Here is an 18,207-nt window from a genome sequence, read left to right on the forward strand (position 1 = left end):
GAAACGTTGTAATTATCACTTTGTACAAAGGTACAAGAGGGTCTGTTCAATGGTACACGACCATAATGTACCTGTGAACAAAACGGATATGCTCTTGTTATATTCTATAAAAGCTAATGTAATTATGTAACACTTTAAAAATCATTCTATCTGATAGCAAAGAGATGGCACTTCAAATATACGACAAAAATTGGGGAAAAAGTGCTGAATATTAGCACCAAAATTTCGAAGACTCTAAAAGTGTTCACAGGTACAACGCCTTCCCCTATACGTCTTCAAGAACTTCTGTACTATTATTAACATGCATTTTTCTTTTACAGGGAAAGCCTAAAATGATTTTGCCATGGATTGTTTGGCAGTCAATCGGAGTAATTCTCGTATGTATGTTGTATGTTTCGTTAGCAGCAGCCATATTTCAGGACAAAAAATCAGAAGCTGGTGGTGTAATAGTCCTTGCTTTGGTCATAAGTGAAGGTAATCACTCTTACAGCCATAATACCTAGAGCAGTATAAAAACAGCAATTTTTGGATCAAAAAATCCAATATATTTCAATCAAAATTTTTCTCATATGCCATTATATCCGGAGAACTACATATAGCGTAGCCAAGCCCAAACTATTACGTAACTCAGTATGATGTGCTTATTCCATTAAAAAAAAGAGAGAGAGAGAGAGAGAACTCGATTTATGGGCCATTCAAAAATTTTATGGCCCCTAATCCAAAAACTAAGATTGCAATGTTTTAATCCTTTTTTTTTTTTTTTTATCATTCCTAGAATTCTTGTTTTCACTCTGATAAAATTAATTTCTATGCAGTGAAATATGCTTTCTTTTATCTTTACAGTAATAACCTGCTACTGTTTACTCGTCGTTTACAGCTTCTATCGAGAGTTGAAGGAGAAATTAACAAGAACAAATCCTATCCCAGAAAGTGTATGGAATCTCACCTTCTTTCGGCAGGCCAAAAGGTGACGAAGGTATAAGTGATCTATTCCAAAACAAACCAATAGCATTATGGTACTAAGTTCCAAATCTGTGAAGTTAACAGTTTCAAATAAACACTATCATGAAGAAGCATTTGACAAATTTATTTCTTTAGTCCCTTAAAACACGTTGAAATTTATCACCCATCATTTTCTAAATTTGTAATCAATCTGAATATTTCATTTTAATATTTATTTAAGTCCTGACACTACAGTATGTTTATTTGTGAACAACGAAATTCAGGAATTTAAGAAGCTATATTAAGTATAAACTACGTATGGAAGATTCTCCTATGTACGAGCGTAAGTAGGAAAATAAGTTTCTTCTGGAGGTTTAGTCAAGATAATACAGGGTGTTTCAAAACAACACCGGAACGTTTGGGAGGTGATTCCTGACACCAAGATAAGACAAAAAGTATTGACCAACCTGGGCGCACAAATGATTCCTTTGTTATAGGCTGCCGAAAACATGAAAAAATGAACTTCAAAGGTCCATAGCTCCAATACCATAGGGCCTATCGTAGTCGGGTCAAATGGGGTCCTCGGTTTGATACGTAGTCGGGTCAAGATTTCACTGAGCAACTAATATGTGATCTATCCTAAAATGCATGTTTCAGAATCCTACGGTACTCACGAAGCAATTTTTATGGAGAAAGTTTGGCTACGGGTATATAATTTGAAGTACTCTCCAACTACCTCTATACAAATTGTTGCGGAAGTACCACAGGATTCTGTAACTTGGATATTTGGATAGAGCACATATTAGTTGTTCAGTGAAGTCTTGACCCGACTACGGTAGGCCCCATAGTTTTGGAGCTATGGACCTTTAAAGTTCATATTTTCATGTTTTCGGAAGCCTTTAACTCCGAAATAAAGCATTTGTGCACCCAGGTTGGTCATACCTTCAGTGGTAGAGCGTTCACCTCCGGTGCAGGGGTCCCTGGTTCGATCCCAGCTCACGCAGTGTGGACTTTGTGATGGACAAAGACCGTGCTCGTGGGTTTTTCTCCCGTTTCCTCCCACTTTCTTTATTCCGCCATTTTTTTTCATTTCTCACAATCACCGTCTCCTTTAGCCTAACCGGCATAAGCGTGTGACGTAAAACTTAAAATTTTCATTTCATTTTTGATACTGGAAACACTTAAATTATACTGGAATTTAATTTTGATACTGGAAATATACTGGAATTTTGATCCACATACTAATCATGAAACTGGTAATTTGTCAACAACACTTTTTTGTAATTGTTTTAATAGTCGTAGAAACAGTTTTGTATCCATTGAGATAGTAAATTTTTCCAAAGCAAGAGTTGTATACATTTTGTAATTAGACATTTAAAGCAATGGGCGGAGTGGAGGGCTGTAAGGGGAGTTGGAAGGGCCTTTAAAAAATGTTAAAAAATCATTTGTATTTCAAAAAAGTCAAGGATAACTAAATTTATTAAAAATAAAATATTCTTTTGATGGTAAAGCAATTACAAACATCCCAGTTTTTTGAGGCACAAAAATAATCTGACATTAGTTATATATTTTTGAAAATTTATAGTAAACTCATGATATACCTATCATAATCTGAGTTGTGACTGCCCCTCCCCAGTTTTAACCTTCTAGATCCGCCATTGGCTGAGCGTGTCTTGTATTGTTGTCCAAAAAGAGAACCCCATGTGTCAGTCTTGTCAGTGTCTGACATCATTGAGCATTGACTGATCCAACCTCTACATCTTGCGGGCGGAGAATGAATTGCTCATCCGACCTTTCCGCTAGTACTGCGATAGCGCCATCTGAAGGATCTTGATCGTTCTAAATTATGTATGGATGATTCTCGCACTAAACAAATATCTTACTTGCGTCATTGCTGTACGATTTCTCGAGAAAAAGAACAGAAAAGGAGTCTTATTTTTCGTCTTCCCCTCGTATTACAGAAACACGGATGGATGAAGCATATATCAAACTTTATCATAGACCATCATGATCTAGTCTACTGTGGCAGGTGCTCTTCCTCCTATTCCGATCAAAATATGCTTAAACATTGAACTAGGAAACATGTACAACTGATACATTTTATCATAAATCAGGGTTACTTTGATCATTAAAATTGTAATCGATAGTGTTTTTTTACGAATAGTGAATTTCTACGGATTCTTCTCTCTCTCTTTCGCTCTCGGAACCCTACTTCGACGTTGACCTACAGACAAAGAAAATTATAATTGCTGAATCACAACCACGCCTTTTAATTAACTCTAGTTATTATTATTATTATTATTATTATTATTATTATTATTATTATTATTATTATTATTCCAACTTCGATGGCAAGATTTATTTGGATTTCTATATGCAGAGCCACTAAGTCAGGATAGGATGACTAGTTCCCTTCTCTACACGGAATAAAGAATAAATTAAGTGAACTGAAATGAAATCTTTCAGTTTAACGTCTCACGATTATTCCCTTCAGACTAAAGGAGACAGATGATTACATTAAATGAATGATGATAGAAGAATTGGTAGAATAAGAAAGTGGGAGAAAACGGGAGTACCGCGAGAAAACCCACAGACACATTGTTGTTCACCACATAAACTTATTAGGCCGGGGATCAACCTACGGACCCCACACACCAGAAGTAAGCGCTCTACCACTGAGGCATCGTGTCCCCCTAAAGGATTAACTGAGAACTAGAATAAAGGATATTGTGTATAACAAAATCTGAGCAATGACGACGCCAGCTTCAATTTCTTGTGGGAGGGGCAAGTTGAGGAACAAACATTTTGGGGACAGCTATTTTCTGTATACCGAAAATAATAGTTTCATATCACTTGACCAACCTTACAATATAAAATATCTAGGGAGAAATCGGGGGACGGATAACCTCTAGTCTCGTCACTGGATCTGAGTTGAGGTGATTTTGAGTTTAACGTCCCGTTCAGCAGCGAGGCCATACGAGACGTGGACCTACTGATTAACGTGGAATCCGAACCACATGAGCTCCCGCCGGGAATCGAACCCGGGTCTCCCACGCCACAGGCGCGTGCGCTAACCGCTTAGCCATGAAGGAGCTCTATCACTGGATCTGAGTCATTAAAATTTCATTAGATTGAAGTTCAGATTACGTCAATGAACATCTCTGGATTTTTTTTATTTTAAATTTATTTATTTAAGTCTAATGAGACCAGATCCCTAGTAGAAGTTGTTCTGATCTTGGAAACACTATATTATAGATTGGAGTTGAACGTTCCTTTCAGTTATATGCAGCATGAGCAGTTGGCCTACAACTTAACCACAATCCACACCCAGTGATAGACCGCTCACCTCTGGTGCGTGGGGTCCCTGGTTCGATCCCAGCTTGCGCTAAGTGAGCTTCATGAAGGATAAATATCGTGTGCATGGAATTTGTTGGAGTTCCTTCATTTCTTCGAGTGGCTCATCTAAGTTCACTTACTCGGTTGAAGAAAATTTAAGGATGTTCAGATAATTGAATAACACTTTTTTTTTTAAACTTCACAATAAAAGTTTTACATGAATATTGAGATTTAAGTTTATAAATTTAGCTCGGAATATCAACATCAAGCTAGATATACTTGTAAGTGTAAGTCCAGGTAGCACAAGTAGGAACCAGTGGTGTATGCCGAAGGGGTTTAATGGGGCCTCCGTCCCTCTCGGCATTTTTAGAAAATCAACATTTTCAAGTGAATGAGTAAAAACCAGAAAAAACAGACAATGAGAAAACAGTCTTACCCTATCCCATTGCACTGAGGAAAATTTTCTATCGAATCATGTCCAGTATGTAAAAGAGGCAAAATTCAAGTAAATATATATTGGAATTATTATTTTAGTTCGTTCTTTGTACGCTTGCCAAAAAAATAAATAAATAAATAGGAGGGTACAAAAAGTACACAATTCAAGAAAGCAGCAGTTCCAATGGAAGCAGTACCTTTTATTGTGTTTTATTTTGTTTCATTCAACAAAAGTAATGCAGTCCGTAGGAAAAAAAGGCCTTGTTGTTCATAATTTAAATATAGGTAAAACTTCTGTAACTCCAGCACTAAACTAAAAGCAAAGGGATGGCATTTAGTATCTCCCCCAACTCTTTAATTTGCCTATTTTGTGTATTTTCTGGAAAATGGCTCTGATTTTGTTTACTCAGAGTGGATCAAAATAAAAAAACTACCGAAACCGAAACCGTGAATTGATAAGATTGATTTATTATTTTCTGGATTGTTTAAGTGCTTTTTGCATGGTTAATGTTAAATTGAACGTACCAGTGTACGTCGAATGGTGAAAAGCATTGGTACTTGTTCTTATAAAATACAGGTGCTTCAGCAGTTGAATCAAACAGATTTCCATGCTCGGTTGCAGTACTGTGGCGCAGTACATCTATAGTGGTTTTCAAAGCTAAACCAAGTTTTCTTATCAGCAGTAAAACTGTCATATGGTTGTTAGCGGCCACGTGCGGTTTGTCAACCAGTTGGATGTTGCCGGTATTACAAAAGCTTAGCCGCTCTCCCTGCCGCCAGGGTAAACAATGAAGTCTCGAACTATTTTTATCTGAGTGTTGCAAACCAATAAGCAGATACATAAAACCAGAATAACCATTTAAAATAGGGATAAAATACGTACAAGTCATTCAACAAGTAATTTACTCTCCTATTAATATAATAATAATAATAATAATAATAATAATAATAATAATAATAATAATAATAATAATATGATGTTTCCGAGCCATTTCGGGCTACTGTGCATTTGCGGTAATGCTCGAAAAATAGAATAGAAACTGGACCGCACGTTAGACCGATATTGTATTTTTACCCGTATGAATCGGGTTTGCCCGATTGAACCGTATGAATAAGGATGACCTGATAATCCCGTTTTTATGAAAACAAGCTTAGTCTGTCATTATTGTAAATGATGTGTTGTTTCACTTTATTATCATAACACAAATTGTTCTAATTATTATGTACGAACTCATAACGAGTCTATCGGTTCAAACGGTCCAAACAGGGCAAACACGGATCAAACGGGTTTATCAGGTCTAAGGATCGAGTAAACCAAACGCAATGGGTATCGGGCGGGTACAGTTTACCCGAAAAGTTCAAGCACTAATTATAGGTTAAAGTCAATACTTAAGAGCTCTAATTGTTTGCATTCACTTTTTTTCTTTTTTCTTTCTTTTTTTAAGGTATCCGACCAACGAACTTGCTGATACATAAATATAAATGCTCAAATCTAAATTATTGCATTATATTATTTGGTCTAGGAATTAATTCGTGCGGGTGGACAAGAGATGGCGCAACGAACGGAGCGTCCCACAGTTCCGTGTATCCACACATGTGTTGCAAACCCCTGTCATCGCGTATCGTTCGTAGTATAGGGCAGTGGATTAAAGCGTCAACAACACCAGTTTGTAGTTAAGTGAACATGGCGCAATTTGTGCCTGATAAAGTGTTTTTGCGGGGTGTCCTGCTGCATTACCTTAACATGCAGAAAAGTGCGACTGAAAGTCATCATATTTTGGTGGAAGTGTATGGTGACCATGCTCTAGCTGAGCGAACGTGTCAGAAGTGGTTTGCACGGTTTAGAAGTGGTGATTTCGGCTTGGCAGACCAAGAGCGAGCTGGACAGCCAAAAAAATTTCAAGACGAAGAATTGACAGCATTGCTCGAGCAGGATTCGTGTCAAACGCAGGAACAACTTGCAGCAGCATTAGGCGTTGATCAAACAACAGTCTCCAAACGCTTGAAAGCCATGGGAATGATTCAAAAGATGTCACATTGGATTCCACATGAATTGAAAGACAGAGACGTTGAAAGACGAAAAACCATTTGCGAATTGCTGCTTCAACGACAGAGCAGAAAGGGGTTTCTGCATCGAATTATTACGGGTGATGAGAAGTGGATCCATTACGAGAACCCTAAACGAAAAAAGGCCTGGGTGAAACCAGGTGAACCAGGTCCATCACAACCAAAACGAGATATTCACTGTGCAAAGGTTATGCTGTGCATATGGTGGGATATGAAAGGTGTGGTGTACTATGAGCTGCTGCAACCGGGTGAAACTATGAATGGAGAACGTTATCGACGACAATTAATGCGTTTGAAGCAAGCTCTGGCCAGAAAACGACCAGAATGGGAGAACAGGCATGATAAACTTATTGTTCAACATGATAACGCTCGCCCACATGTCGCAAAGCCGGTCAAAACCTATTTAGAAAATGTCGGATGGGAAGTTTTACCCCACCCGCCGTATTCACCAGACGTTGCTCCTTCGGACTACTACTTGTTCGATTGCATGAACAACGATTTGATTGGACAGCGGTTTACTTCTTCAGAAGATATCGAAACATGGGTCTCTGACTGGATCGCTTCCAAGGATGAGGACTTCTTTCGCCACGGAATCCGTACATTGCCTGACAGATGGGCGAAAGTGGTGGCTAGCGATGGACAATATTTTTCTTAAGGTATTTATGTATTTTGTGTTTGTACTACAGCTTCAATGTGTGCGTACCAACCGCACGAATTAATTCCTAGACCAAATATTGCAATGAGCATCAACGTGATTTACTATTAGGAGTTGGCGTGATGCACTAATGTTAGTCTTTTATAATAATAATAATAATAATAATAATAATAATAATAATAATAATAACAATAATAATAATAATAATATTTGTTTATGCCCTTCATGCAACTTAGAATCAATCTTACATAAAGCACTATATCAGACCTGATTGAACATTATTTTGAAAATTCTCACATAAATAGATAAAATAAACAATTGGAACTTAACACTTCAAGACTTCAAAACTGTCCTCGTTTTCGTTTTCCTCACTTTCTGAGGACGATTGATCTATCTCCATGACAACATGATCTTTGTCTCCATCAAAAATATTTTGCAAGACATAACTTTGTTCAGTGTCCTGGGAAAACATTATTATTATCATTATTATTATCATTATTATTATTATTATTATTATTATTATTATTATTATTATTATTATTATTATTATTATTATTATTATTATTATTATTATTATTATTATTCGACAGGCCATCTGTCTATAATGACAATTTAAAATTTTCTTTTCAAAAAAAGAAATGATTAAAATGCATTCCATTAAGTACCTAAATCCTCATATGTATTAATGTATGCAGGTTAATATCTGAGTAATAAAGCTATCACTATTATTTCCCTGTGTATAGTATCCTAATTTGTAGTTTGTCCAGTTTTTATATACGTGACGAATCACATTAGAAAGAAACTGATCAATTATATATTGACCTGTATAACTATATCTTAAAGTTAGAAATAATATACTTACAAGTAGAGCAGATAAACAGGCAGAATCTTTATTAAGCCTATTACTAATATTACATATTATTATTAGCAATAATAATAATGATAACTAAATTCCTGGCGCAACAGCCTTTAGAAGGCCTGGACTTATGGCACTCATTTCTGTGGGGTAATGTGTTTAGAAGTCTGCACGGGCTCGGGCTACTATGATAACCGTAATGGGGTTAGCCATACTGAGAGCTTTATACAGTTCTACCTGAGTTGGAGCGGCAACGCCGGAATCTAGTTACAATGAAGGATTTATGGTAGGGACAAGTAAACCCTTAGATCTTGACCTTCGAGGAAAAAATTGGTTATGTTTTGTCGCGAGCTATACATCAGAACTCACATTCATGGGCACTTGGTGGTTTGGTGATGTCATGTTCTTCTCAGTGGTCACGCAAACAAACATAACATGCTTTTTTTTTTACGTTGGGAGAGGCCCGATGAATGCGCACAAAGACTATTCCATCCGGCAAAAGTAACCGTATGGGCAATCATTTCAAGTCATGGTGTCATCATCAAACCTTATTTCATCAAAGATGATCAACATGGTAACACAACAACAGTTACAGATAAGAAATATAAAGAGCAGGTCATAGTCCGATTTCATACATATTTATAGACAAACATTTTGTGCTCTGCATGGCCTTGATTTCAATCAGTATATTTTTTTCTCTTCAACAAGACGGAGCCAACGTTCACTAAGGAGAATAAGAGGAGGCCAGCAGAATAAAGTAATGTTACAGGACTCTTTCCGGAATGACTTGTTCCCAGAAGCTTTCCTTTTCCCCATAGAAATCCATACCTCACGATATGTGACGTTTCGTAGACACACTGTACTTCGAACAAATTTATTCATCCTCAGAACAAATACGTAAAAAGTAAAAATAAAAACAATACGCAACATAGTTTCACCGTCCAAACAAAAAAAAAAGAGAAAAAGTAGAAATAAAATCAAAACAAAACAGTTTCACCGTCCATACAAAAAGAAAAAAAAGAAAAAGATGTAAGAACAAGGTAAAGCAGTTTCAACGTTCATACGAAGTTTCATAATTACTTCTATGTCTGTATATTCATAGGTAATGTATATGTTTGTTACTTCTACTATGTTCTTCTATGTTTGTATTACATTCTGCTTTTACCTCATAATTTTATCTCTGTGGTTTTTATTTCTTTGTCCTTTAGTCGTAACGATGAATGATTTTTATGAAATTTTGGAAGCCTCACAAAGTAAATAACTATCAGCCTCCTTTCGCCTTATTCCTGCATTAATAAGAATAAGAGAGTTCATTATTTTGAGACGATGATGATATTGAGATTACGAATTCACAGTGGAATAGTTCCAACATTTACGTGGCATTAAAATTTAGAAAGCACAGGAGTTTGCGGTACATGGTTGAACAGTACAGTCGATGATATGACAAAAAGTTCTCCATTTGTATAATCGAATTCGAGATTTCAATAGATTTGCCTATTGATAAGACATCAATTTCAACTTCTACAAGTAGAAACTTAGAAAAATACATTTCTCGATTGGAAACAGGGATGCTAAAGGGATAATGTTTTGTGAGAATTTCATGGAATAAAATAGTAAGCTGTAATAAAAAATATATATGTATATATATATTTACATTTAAAATATTAATATAGATACAATATATATGATCCACTTTATACATGTACGTTTTTTATATGAAGTCCTATTTACACATATAATACATAATTTCTACCATTCCACTCTTTAACTCAGCTACGTTCTTGTAAAACCAAGACACTTAAGTACTGATAGCACCTTCTATATTGAAAGTTTGGTATAGTCTGTATTAATCGAAACACAAAGGAATGGAAGAAAAGGGTAAAATTGGATTTGTAGTTTCCACTTCCAGCGCTGTCGCCATACAGTCACTGGCAGAATCAAATTCACCTAAAGATTCCAATACTTTTCCTAAGTTGTACCTAGAAAAGAAATGTATATTATTTTGATGCATCGTATTTGCGAACTGAGATTTTTTTTAAAATCTATTATTTACAGTTCACTTCTACAAGGAAAAACTTTTATCTTTATTATTGAAAATGTGACTTCGTTTTTTGAAGCGGAAAGCAAGAACATCACATACTATGAAGAGTTTTTACTAATAAATAGAACAAGCATAAATACAACGAAAAAATAGGGATGCCATACTGAAAGAAGACAACGCCGATCCAACTACTAGATTCAAATTACCAACCAAGGAATCTAAGAAGGCTGTCGGACATTGATCTTTTTTATTTCAAGGTATAGTAACTAAAGTGTACATATCAGATATAAGTATTGAATCTGTGGAGGTCAAAACTGATACTACTTTAATTTTGATTTAAAAATAACACTATGGCCTGAAAAAGCTGTTACATTTTCTCAACCGAATGCCCTACCGAAAATTGAAACCGGCCGCTTGCACCAAAGGCAAGAGAGTTAGCGTCTACGCTACGCGGGGCCACTACTCACTCACTAGATATGGCTTCCACAACAGAATTTAGAAATTTGCAACTACTTCTTACTTCAGATGTAAGTCCCGTTGGCCAATGTTATTTATATCGGAAGCCGAGGACTGGCGTTTAACAATAAACAAGAATATGCACCACAATACATTACGTATTTGCTTACCACGTTTGATGTGATACTGGATCTATCCTTGCTGCATCTCGAAGTGTCTTCTCTGCAAGACGTTCATTTCCTAGATAATGATATATCAAGCCCTGAAACAAATATTAAATAGTGTAACAAAATCACGTGCTGCTTCATGATTATATTGGTATTAATAACAAAAACAAAGATATGACCACACTACTACTTCAATATTGCAGTATTTAATGAAGAATATTCTTTTACGGAGTAATTATTTAATATACACAAGAAATAAGCATTAACTGAAAATATGTTACTTCCATAAAAATGGATCTTACATTCTAGTTAAATACCAGAGTATGTCATCTCCACAATTTTAAAAGCTCAGGATACAAATGCCATAATTCGTCTTTAACAGGTAATAACAGGGAACAAAAGCGAATGTTACATCTTAATATAATAAAATTCAAAGTGAAAAAGTGAGAGACCGAGTTGAGAATCGAGCCTGGGTATCTGGCTAATGATGGCGGTAAGCTAGAAACTACCCTATCCAGTCCATTCCCTGAACAGCCACGTACCTTTTACTCTTAAGAACGGAGATTAATACTGTTAAGATCAGGTTGTTCATAAGCAACACTGATGCGTCTAAGTACAACAGGAGTTGTGATGCACTACATGTGATCTATCACATCTAAAAACTATGAGCACCGAACTCAAGAGTAAAAAGTGTATGACTGAGCCGAAAATATTGAACATATAGTATAAGCAGAGTTCACAATGACTTTCCCCGAATTTCCATGAGTAAGTAAATTTTCCCTAATACGTGACACCACTATCATATGTGGCTAAATTTCGTGAATCAGGATTTTTTTTTTTAATTTCCCTTCGCCATCCCCAGAGCAACCCAAAGCTCTGGTTATTTTTTAAATACAGTATAAGCTTACTTTCTTACTGTAAATACTTATTATGAATAAAATTTCTTGGATCTGCAATACAACATAAGCGGTTAGCGTACGCGCCCTTGGCGTGGGAGGCCCGGGTTCGATTCCCGGCGGAAGCTCATGTGGTTCGGATTCCACGTTAATCAGTAGGTCCACGTCTCATATAGCCTCGCTGCTGAAAAGGAACGTTAAACTGAAAATCCAACTGCAATACAATACAACACTAGTACCCAACAATAATTACACACTAATATCTCAGCGTTCTGAATACACTCAAATAAAAAGTAAACATATATCATAATTTGGCCTATATCTTTGATTATCTACAACCAGCGCACACATTTTTTTCTTCCTTCTTCTCTGGCATTTGAATTTTTTAATTAATTTATTTTTCTTTCAAAGCTTGAAGTTTATTACTTTTATGCCCCTTAAAATTATTTCTGATGATAATTTTCTATTTTCAACCTTTTTTCTTATCAACTTTTTGAATCTGTCTTGATTCTCTGTGGCGTTCTTCTTATGGGCATATAGCTTAAAAAAAAAAAAAAAAAAAAAAAAATCCCTGACTTTTTCTCTGATCTCCCCAACTTTCTGTAACTCGTTTTAGTTTCCCAAAAGGTCAAAGTGAACCCTGTAAAGAAAATCTGCTGATTATATATTTATTTATTTAATTTATTTTATTTTATTTTATTTTCCCCCAGATAACATATCTTAATATACCTAACTTCTACAAGTAACAGAAATGTTGAAAGAGGGGGAAATATGAAAATGAAATTTCGTAACTTTTTCGTGACCTTTTCTTTACTCAGTCATAAAATTTCTTAACACTTTTAAGAGCGAATTTGGATGCGAATTAGGCCTAATTTTCATCCATGAGATAGAAACGTACTTTGCTTGCGATTTGATAGCGTCTAAAGTTTACCATAAACATTTTTGGTGGTGAAGTTTGACGTTTTACAGAACAAAATTTTCCGATCTGTACTTACATTTGCAGTTTTAAAAAAATCGTGACCCAAAAGCTAAATTTCGTGACTTTTTCGTGACTTTCATGACAGTTTTCTGATTTCGTGACTTTTTCGTGACATGCGTGACTTTCGTGACCGATAGACACCCTGGTATAGTCCCGATTTTGGTCTCAAAAGATGGTCCACTTGCGCTTTCAATCTTTACTTAAGCAAACAAGTGTAGTTTCTTACAGAAATAGACACTGCAAAATGAATAAAACAGTCCACTCTTTGAAAGTATTCTAACTGCAAATATAATCTCTCTGGAATTTATATATTTCACTAACATATCTAAATACCACAATTGTTAAATATTATTATCCACACCAAATAAATCTACCTCACTTTATATACTTCACACGCAAACAAAAATCATAGTGCTACTTCACTGAATATTAAGTCGAATTTAATCGATTATACAATTATCGAATGTTTACTCCCCTGTAGTGATTATCTTTAATTCGTGTTGATCCGGGGTTCGATGTATGGTGACAGTACAGAATATTTAGTATTAACTCGTAAGAAATCGCAAGGCAATTGGAGAATTAATTAGATTATAGAACAGCACAAATAACAACGACAGGATCAAATGTGCCACCCATGTATCACCCAACTGTCCCATCCCATTTATTTATTTTATCAAAACTGAAACAGATAAATGGTTTTCCTATATTTAAAGAAAATAAGGCATGAACTTGCGATATTCAAAATCTCATTCCATTTAATTTCACAAAATAAATGTTTTTTTTTAAGTTTTCAACGTTTTCAAATTATGTATCCATTACGACTTTCCAATAAAATAATCATATAAGAAGTTTCAAACCCGTTGATGACAATAGTACATTAGTTAACTGTAACTACTATTCAAAAGTGCTGTATCAATCCAAAAGATAAAAGATAAACTATGCTCCAATTCTTCAATAATAAAAATTATAGTTATTTTTAGAACATTATTTTTGCTTAAACCCTGCATAAATCTATTGGCTTTATGCAACGAGAATAATTTCTGAAGTTTCCAAGTAAAGAAACATCTTAAAATTAGGTGTAATGACAGTAAGTAACACTCGCCTATTATTATGCACTCTGAGAATCCTAATTGGATGATTGATTATATTACTGGTATGACTTCCGCAACCAACTGTGCTACCTTCGACAGCCAGACACTAATGAAGAGTGTCACAAATATTTCTGAATGTTCTTAACGGAGATTTTTTTTTTTCACAGGAAACACTAACATTAGCAATACCTTTTTAAAAATGTTTATGATCACCATACATACTAATTCACAACTTCATATAGAACAAAAAAGGATGCTACTATTAGCACACACTTTGTTCAATGTACAAAACGAAACGCTAAATCGTATAAAGCGTGTGTAAGTAGTAGCGTCTTACAGGGTGAGTTCACAAAGTTCCAAGACTGAGTGTTATCTGAGTAGGGGCGCGCACACAGACCCGTTTCACCGACAGGGTGCAGAACTGGAGGGTGTCAGCTAACCGACCGCACGAGCGTCAGTTGCCTCCGAGACGCGAGAGTGAGTAGATCGCCAGTGGCGTAAGTGCATGTTAGTGATCCCCATCGAAACCTGAGTGAGTGGAAAATGCAACGGCATTTGGAGCAGCGTTATGCTCTAAAGTTCTGTGCGAAATTGAACAAAACAGCTACAAAAACTTTTCGTGTGATTCTAGAGTCCTACAAAGAAGACGCTATGTAACATGCTATGGTTTTCATGTGGCACGAGATGTTCAAACAGAGCCTCAAGGACGTTGAAGACGATGACCGCTCTGGGAGATCTGCAATAAGCCGAACTGATGAAAATCTGATGAAAGTGCATGAAATCTTAAACACTGATTGTCGTCTTAGTGTAAGATTAATTGTTGATGAAGTAAGATTCGTTCCACTCTCACATGTCACTCGCCGCTGCCAAAGTTTTGGCGCAGTTCAACGTGGCAACACTGCCGCATCCACCCTACAGCTCCGACCTAGCTCACGGCGACTTTTTTTGTTCCCCCGAATCAAGAAAGATCTGAAAGGGGAGAAATTCGACACGATTCCAGCGGTCCAGGAGGATTCGACGAGGTCCCTTCACAGCCTTGTGCGCGAAGGGAGCTTATGAACAATTGAAAACATGCTGGCAGCGGTGTGTTGCTGCCCAAAGATCAGATTTTGAAGACTTTTAGTTCGCTATACAAAAACGTGTAATACATTTGTTATTCTGAGACCAATCTTGAAACTTTGTGAACGCACCCTGTATTTTTTGATAGATATATATTGGTAAATGTAGTGATAACCAAAATTTTAAAACGTTTCGCTAATTTTAGTGTTTTCTATGAGCAAGGGACTACGTTAAATAACAGGTAAAAATATCTGTGAAGCCGAAGCTCTTCATTGGTGTTTAGTTGTCGAAGGCAGTATAATAGGTTGCTGAAATCATACCAGGAATATAATTACTCGATTACGATTCCCAAAGCACGTAATAGGCAAGTGTTAAGTTAATCCTAATAAACTGTGTCACACTATATCAGTATTAGAGCATAACGATAGTAAATCCTGATCACACACAAAACTACTAATAGTACTTCCAAAGTGATTTTTTTCACTTACCAAATGTTGAAGGCTTTTTACATGAGTAGGATTAATTGCTATTGCATTCTGGAAACAAAGTTTTGCTTCTGCAAATTCTTGCTTATATTCATGAACTAAGCCTCTCTGAAAAAGAAGAAAAATGTTACAATTGTGGTCTGTAAAATAGATTTCTATACTTCAATACACATTTTATATATATATATATGTATGTATGTATGTATGTATGTATATATACACATGGTGTTTCAAAACAACACCGACAACGTTTGGGAAGTGATTCCTAACACCAAGATAAGAAAGAATAGACCAACTTCGGTGCACAAATGCTTCGTTTTGGAGTTATAGGCTGCCAGAAACATGAAAAAATGAACTTTAAAGGTCCATAGCTCGAATACGATGGGACCTACCGTAGTCGGGTCAAGACTTCACTTAGGAACTAGTATGTGCACTATCCAAATATGCATGTTTCAGAATCCTAAGGTACTCACGCAGCAGCTTTTATGGAGGCAGTTTGACTACGGGCATGTAATTTTAAATACTCACGAACTATCTCTTAAAAAATTGTTGCGGAAGTATATACTTTTGTAAATCTTACTTTTGAACTTTTGTGTGCGTAAAACATCAATACCTTACATTTCATTCAAAGAGCAAAACAGCATGAAAGAAAGAAATAAAAATAGTGAAATAACGAGAAACCTTGATTTCAAACGAATATTCAAAAATACAACCTTCAGGCATGTAAATATTATTACCAATATACGTACATACTACATCTAGAATGTTAAAAGTAGGATTTGATTTGCACATGATATCGGACAGTCCACATAGCTTCTGCTACTTACTCTTTTCACTTCAATGTAATATCTCGTCATATTACTGCTACTTATCCTCATATACATATTGATGCAGATTTATTTTCAAACACCATAATAATTTGGAACAAACCGCAACAATATACACATAACTATGCTTTTCTGGAAGGTGAACGCATATTTCACCATCAATTCTTTAATTATTATTGGCTATCAATCAATATTACACCGAACAAAAAAGTAAAAAATTGTAACAACATATGCAAATATTAAAGATTGAACATTGTGCAACACTCATTTGGCAACAATGACAATAGGTTCGTAATTTCAATCGCAATGTAGTTCCTTTCTTTGTACCGCTACATGAAAAAGTACGAAAATTCGTATATGGGAATTTCTTAATAATATTTTGAAAATTTAATCTCAGAAGTGATGCGAAAAAGTAGAGATGAATTTAGTATGAGGAATGCAAGGAAAGAGAAATAAGCTAGAAGCACAGACAGAAATTTGGCATCTCCGAGACTTTGGTATAGAGCTATCATTTCCAACTAGATGCCCTGTGAAGTTACAGTTTACTGCTTGTATTCTCAGTAAACAACACTGAGAGAGCAAGAATAAGATGGCATTGATAGAAGACGTGGTGATAGGTAAACGAGACTTTTTTTTTCAGATACACTACTCCTATTTCATGACTAATCGCACACTGTCAATACTAGTTTCATTCCACTTCATCTGTCGCATTTCCTCCCCTTTCTTACACAGCCCGTTCTCTCTGCCCTTTCCCTAGTCATAAAGGCCCGCTCCTACGTCATACATGGCCAGATGAAATTAGTGGCATAGAGAATACAAACACAAAGGAGTACAGATAAGTACCTAGAATAACATCATCCTGTTAAATAAAGGTCTCCTCCTACGTCATACATCGACCAGTTAAAATTATTAGTATACAGAATACGAACACGAAGGGGTAGAGATAAGTACTTAGAATATCCAGCCAAATCTGTTCTTCATTCATTACTCCAGCACTTTGTCATAAATTTACAGATTCAAGATATCAATAGCTTACAATTTAAACTTCAATATCAAATGACATACAATATCCTACAGATACAACACTGATTCACGCCTATTTTTATTGAATTCTTCGCGCAAAATCGCAAGACATACTCACCATATACATGATGTGGTGGGATAATGGAAAGATGGAAGCTGCTTCTTGAATGCACGCAACGGCGGATGCTGTCTGTTCCAGAGAGAGATAAATCTCCGCAAGTAAAAGCCAGATTTGCAACTGAAGTAGCCAAGCTCTCTGAGGGCCCGGTCGTGGTTGAAATGAACTTAGCGACGACGCCACTTCAGATAGTGCTTGTTCTACACGAGACACGACGAGGGAATGAGCATGAAGGGAACCTGGAAACATCATACACACATACACATCAATGTACGAAAACTGGCTTCTCTCATGCTTTTATATTTCACCTCCAACTTTAAAATACAAAAATGACAATTTACCCTGATATCATGTTAAAACTAGTCATCATAATACTTTACCTAAATCAGTTACACTTCAATATCTAATCTTCCAACAGTAGCTGCAACGTATACCCGTTACCCTGTTTTACGATTTTTCTAACGAAGCCTCACTAGATTAGGCATAATATTGTAATAGTTATATTTAACAATATCTATGTATGCTGCTTTCATATTTTTAAATTCACATTGATGATTTATTGTGTTTCAAAATTTGGTGCTATGCCATTGATCCTCTCTTTTAAACAACTACATTATTTTGAAGTGAAAAGTACTTTTACTGTGTTGATTGGAATAGACGAACTAAGACTCGTTCGGAAGGCCACCGATTTGACTCATGGTCCATTTTAATCTTAAGTATGTCTCGAGTCAGTTCACAGAAGGAAATTTTAGACTACAAGTGAGCATAGCTCCA

The 18,207-nt window shown here is 35.8% G+C and overlaps 1 protein-coding gene and 1 long non-coding RNA gene across 2 annotated transcripts in view; one reads left to right on the plus strand and one right to left on the minus strand.

The window, feature by feature from the left end:
• The first annotated feature begins 324 nt into the window (after positions 1–324).
• On the plus strand, positions 325–1,052 carry LOC145684653 (uncharacterized). Its single transcript, XR_014131348.1, has 2 exons — positions 325–474; positions 844–1,052. It is a non-coding gene; the product is annotated as an uncharacterized LOC145684653 (long non-coding RNA).
• An 8,860-nt stretch (positions 1,053–9,912) lies between these two features.
• Positions 9,913–18,207, minus strand: part of Ttc7 (tetratricopeptide repeat domain 7) — a 55,016-nt gene continuing 46,721 nt past the window's right edge. The window contains exons 13-16 of the mRNA XM_081758690.1: positions 17,434–17,672; positions 15,469–15,573; positions 10,959–11,050; positions 9,913–10,270 (exon numbers count right to left, since the gene is read on the minus strand). Of these exons, the coding sequence (XP_081614816.1) occupies positions 10,138–10,270; positions 10,959–11,050; positions 15,469–15,573; positions 17,434–17,672 (569 nt within the window). The 3' untranslated portion in view covers positions 9,913–10,137. The remainder of the gene's footprint in view (positions 10,271–10,958; positions 11,051–15,468; positions 15,574–17,433; positions 17,673–18,207) is intronic.

Source organism: Thermobia domestica, chromosome 5, assembly GCF_964235325.1.
Source record: "Thermobia domestica chromosome 5, izTheDome1.hap1.1, whole genome shotgun sequence".
Classification (NCBI taxonomy): Eukaryota; Metazoa; Arthropoda; class Insecta; order Zygentoma; family Lepismatidae; genus Thermobia; species Thermobia domestica.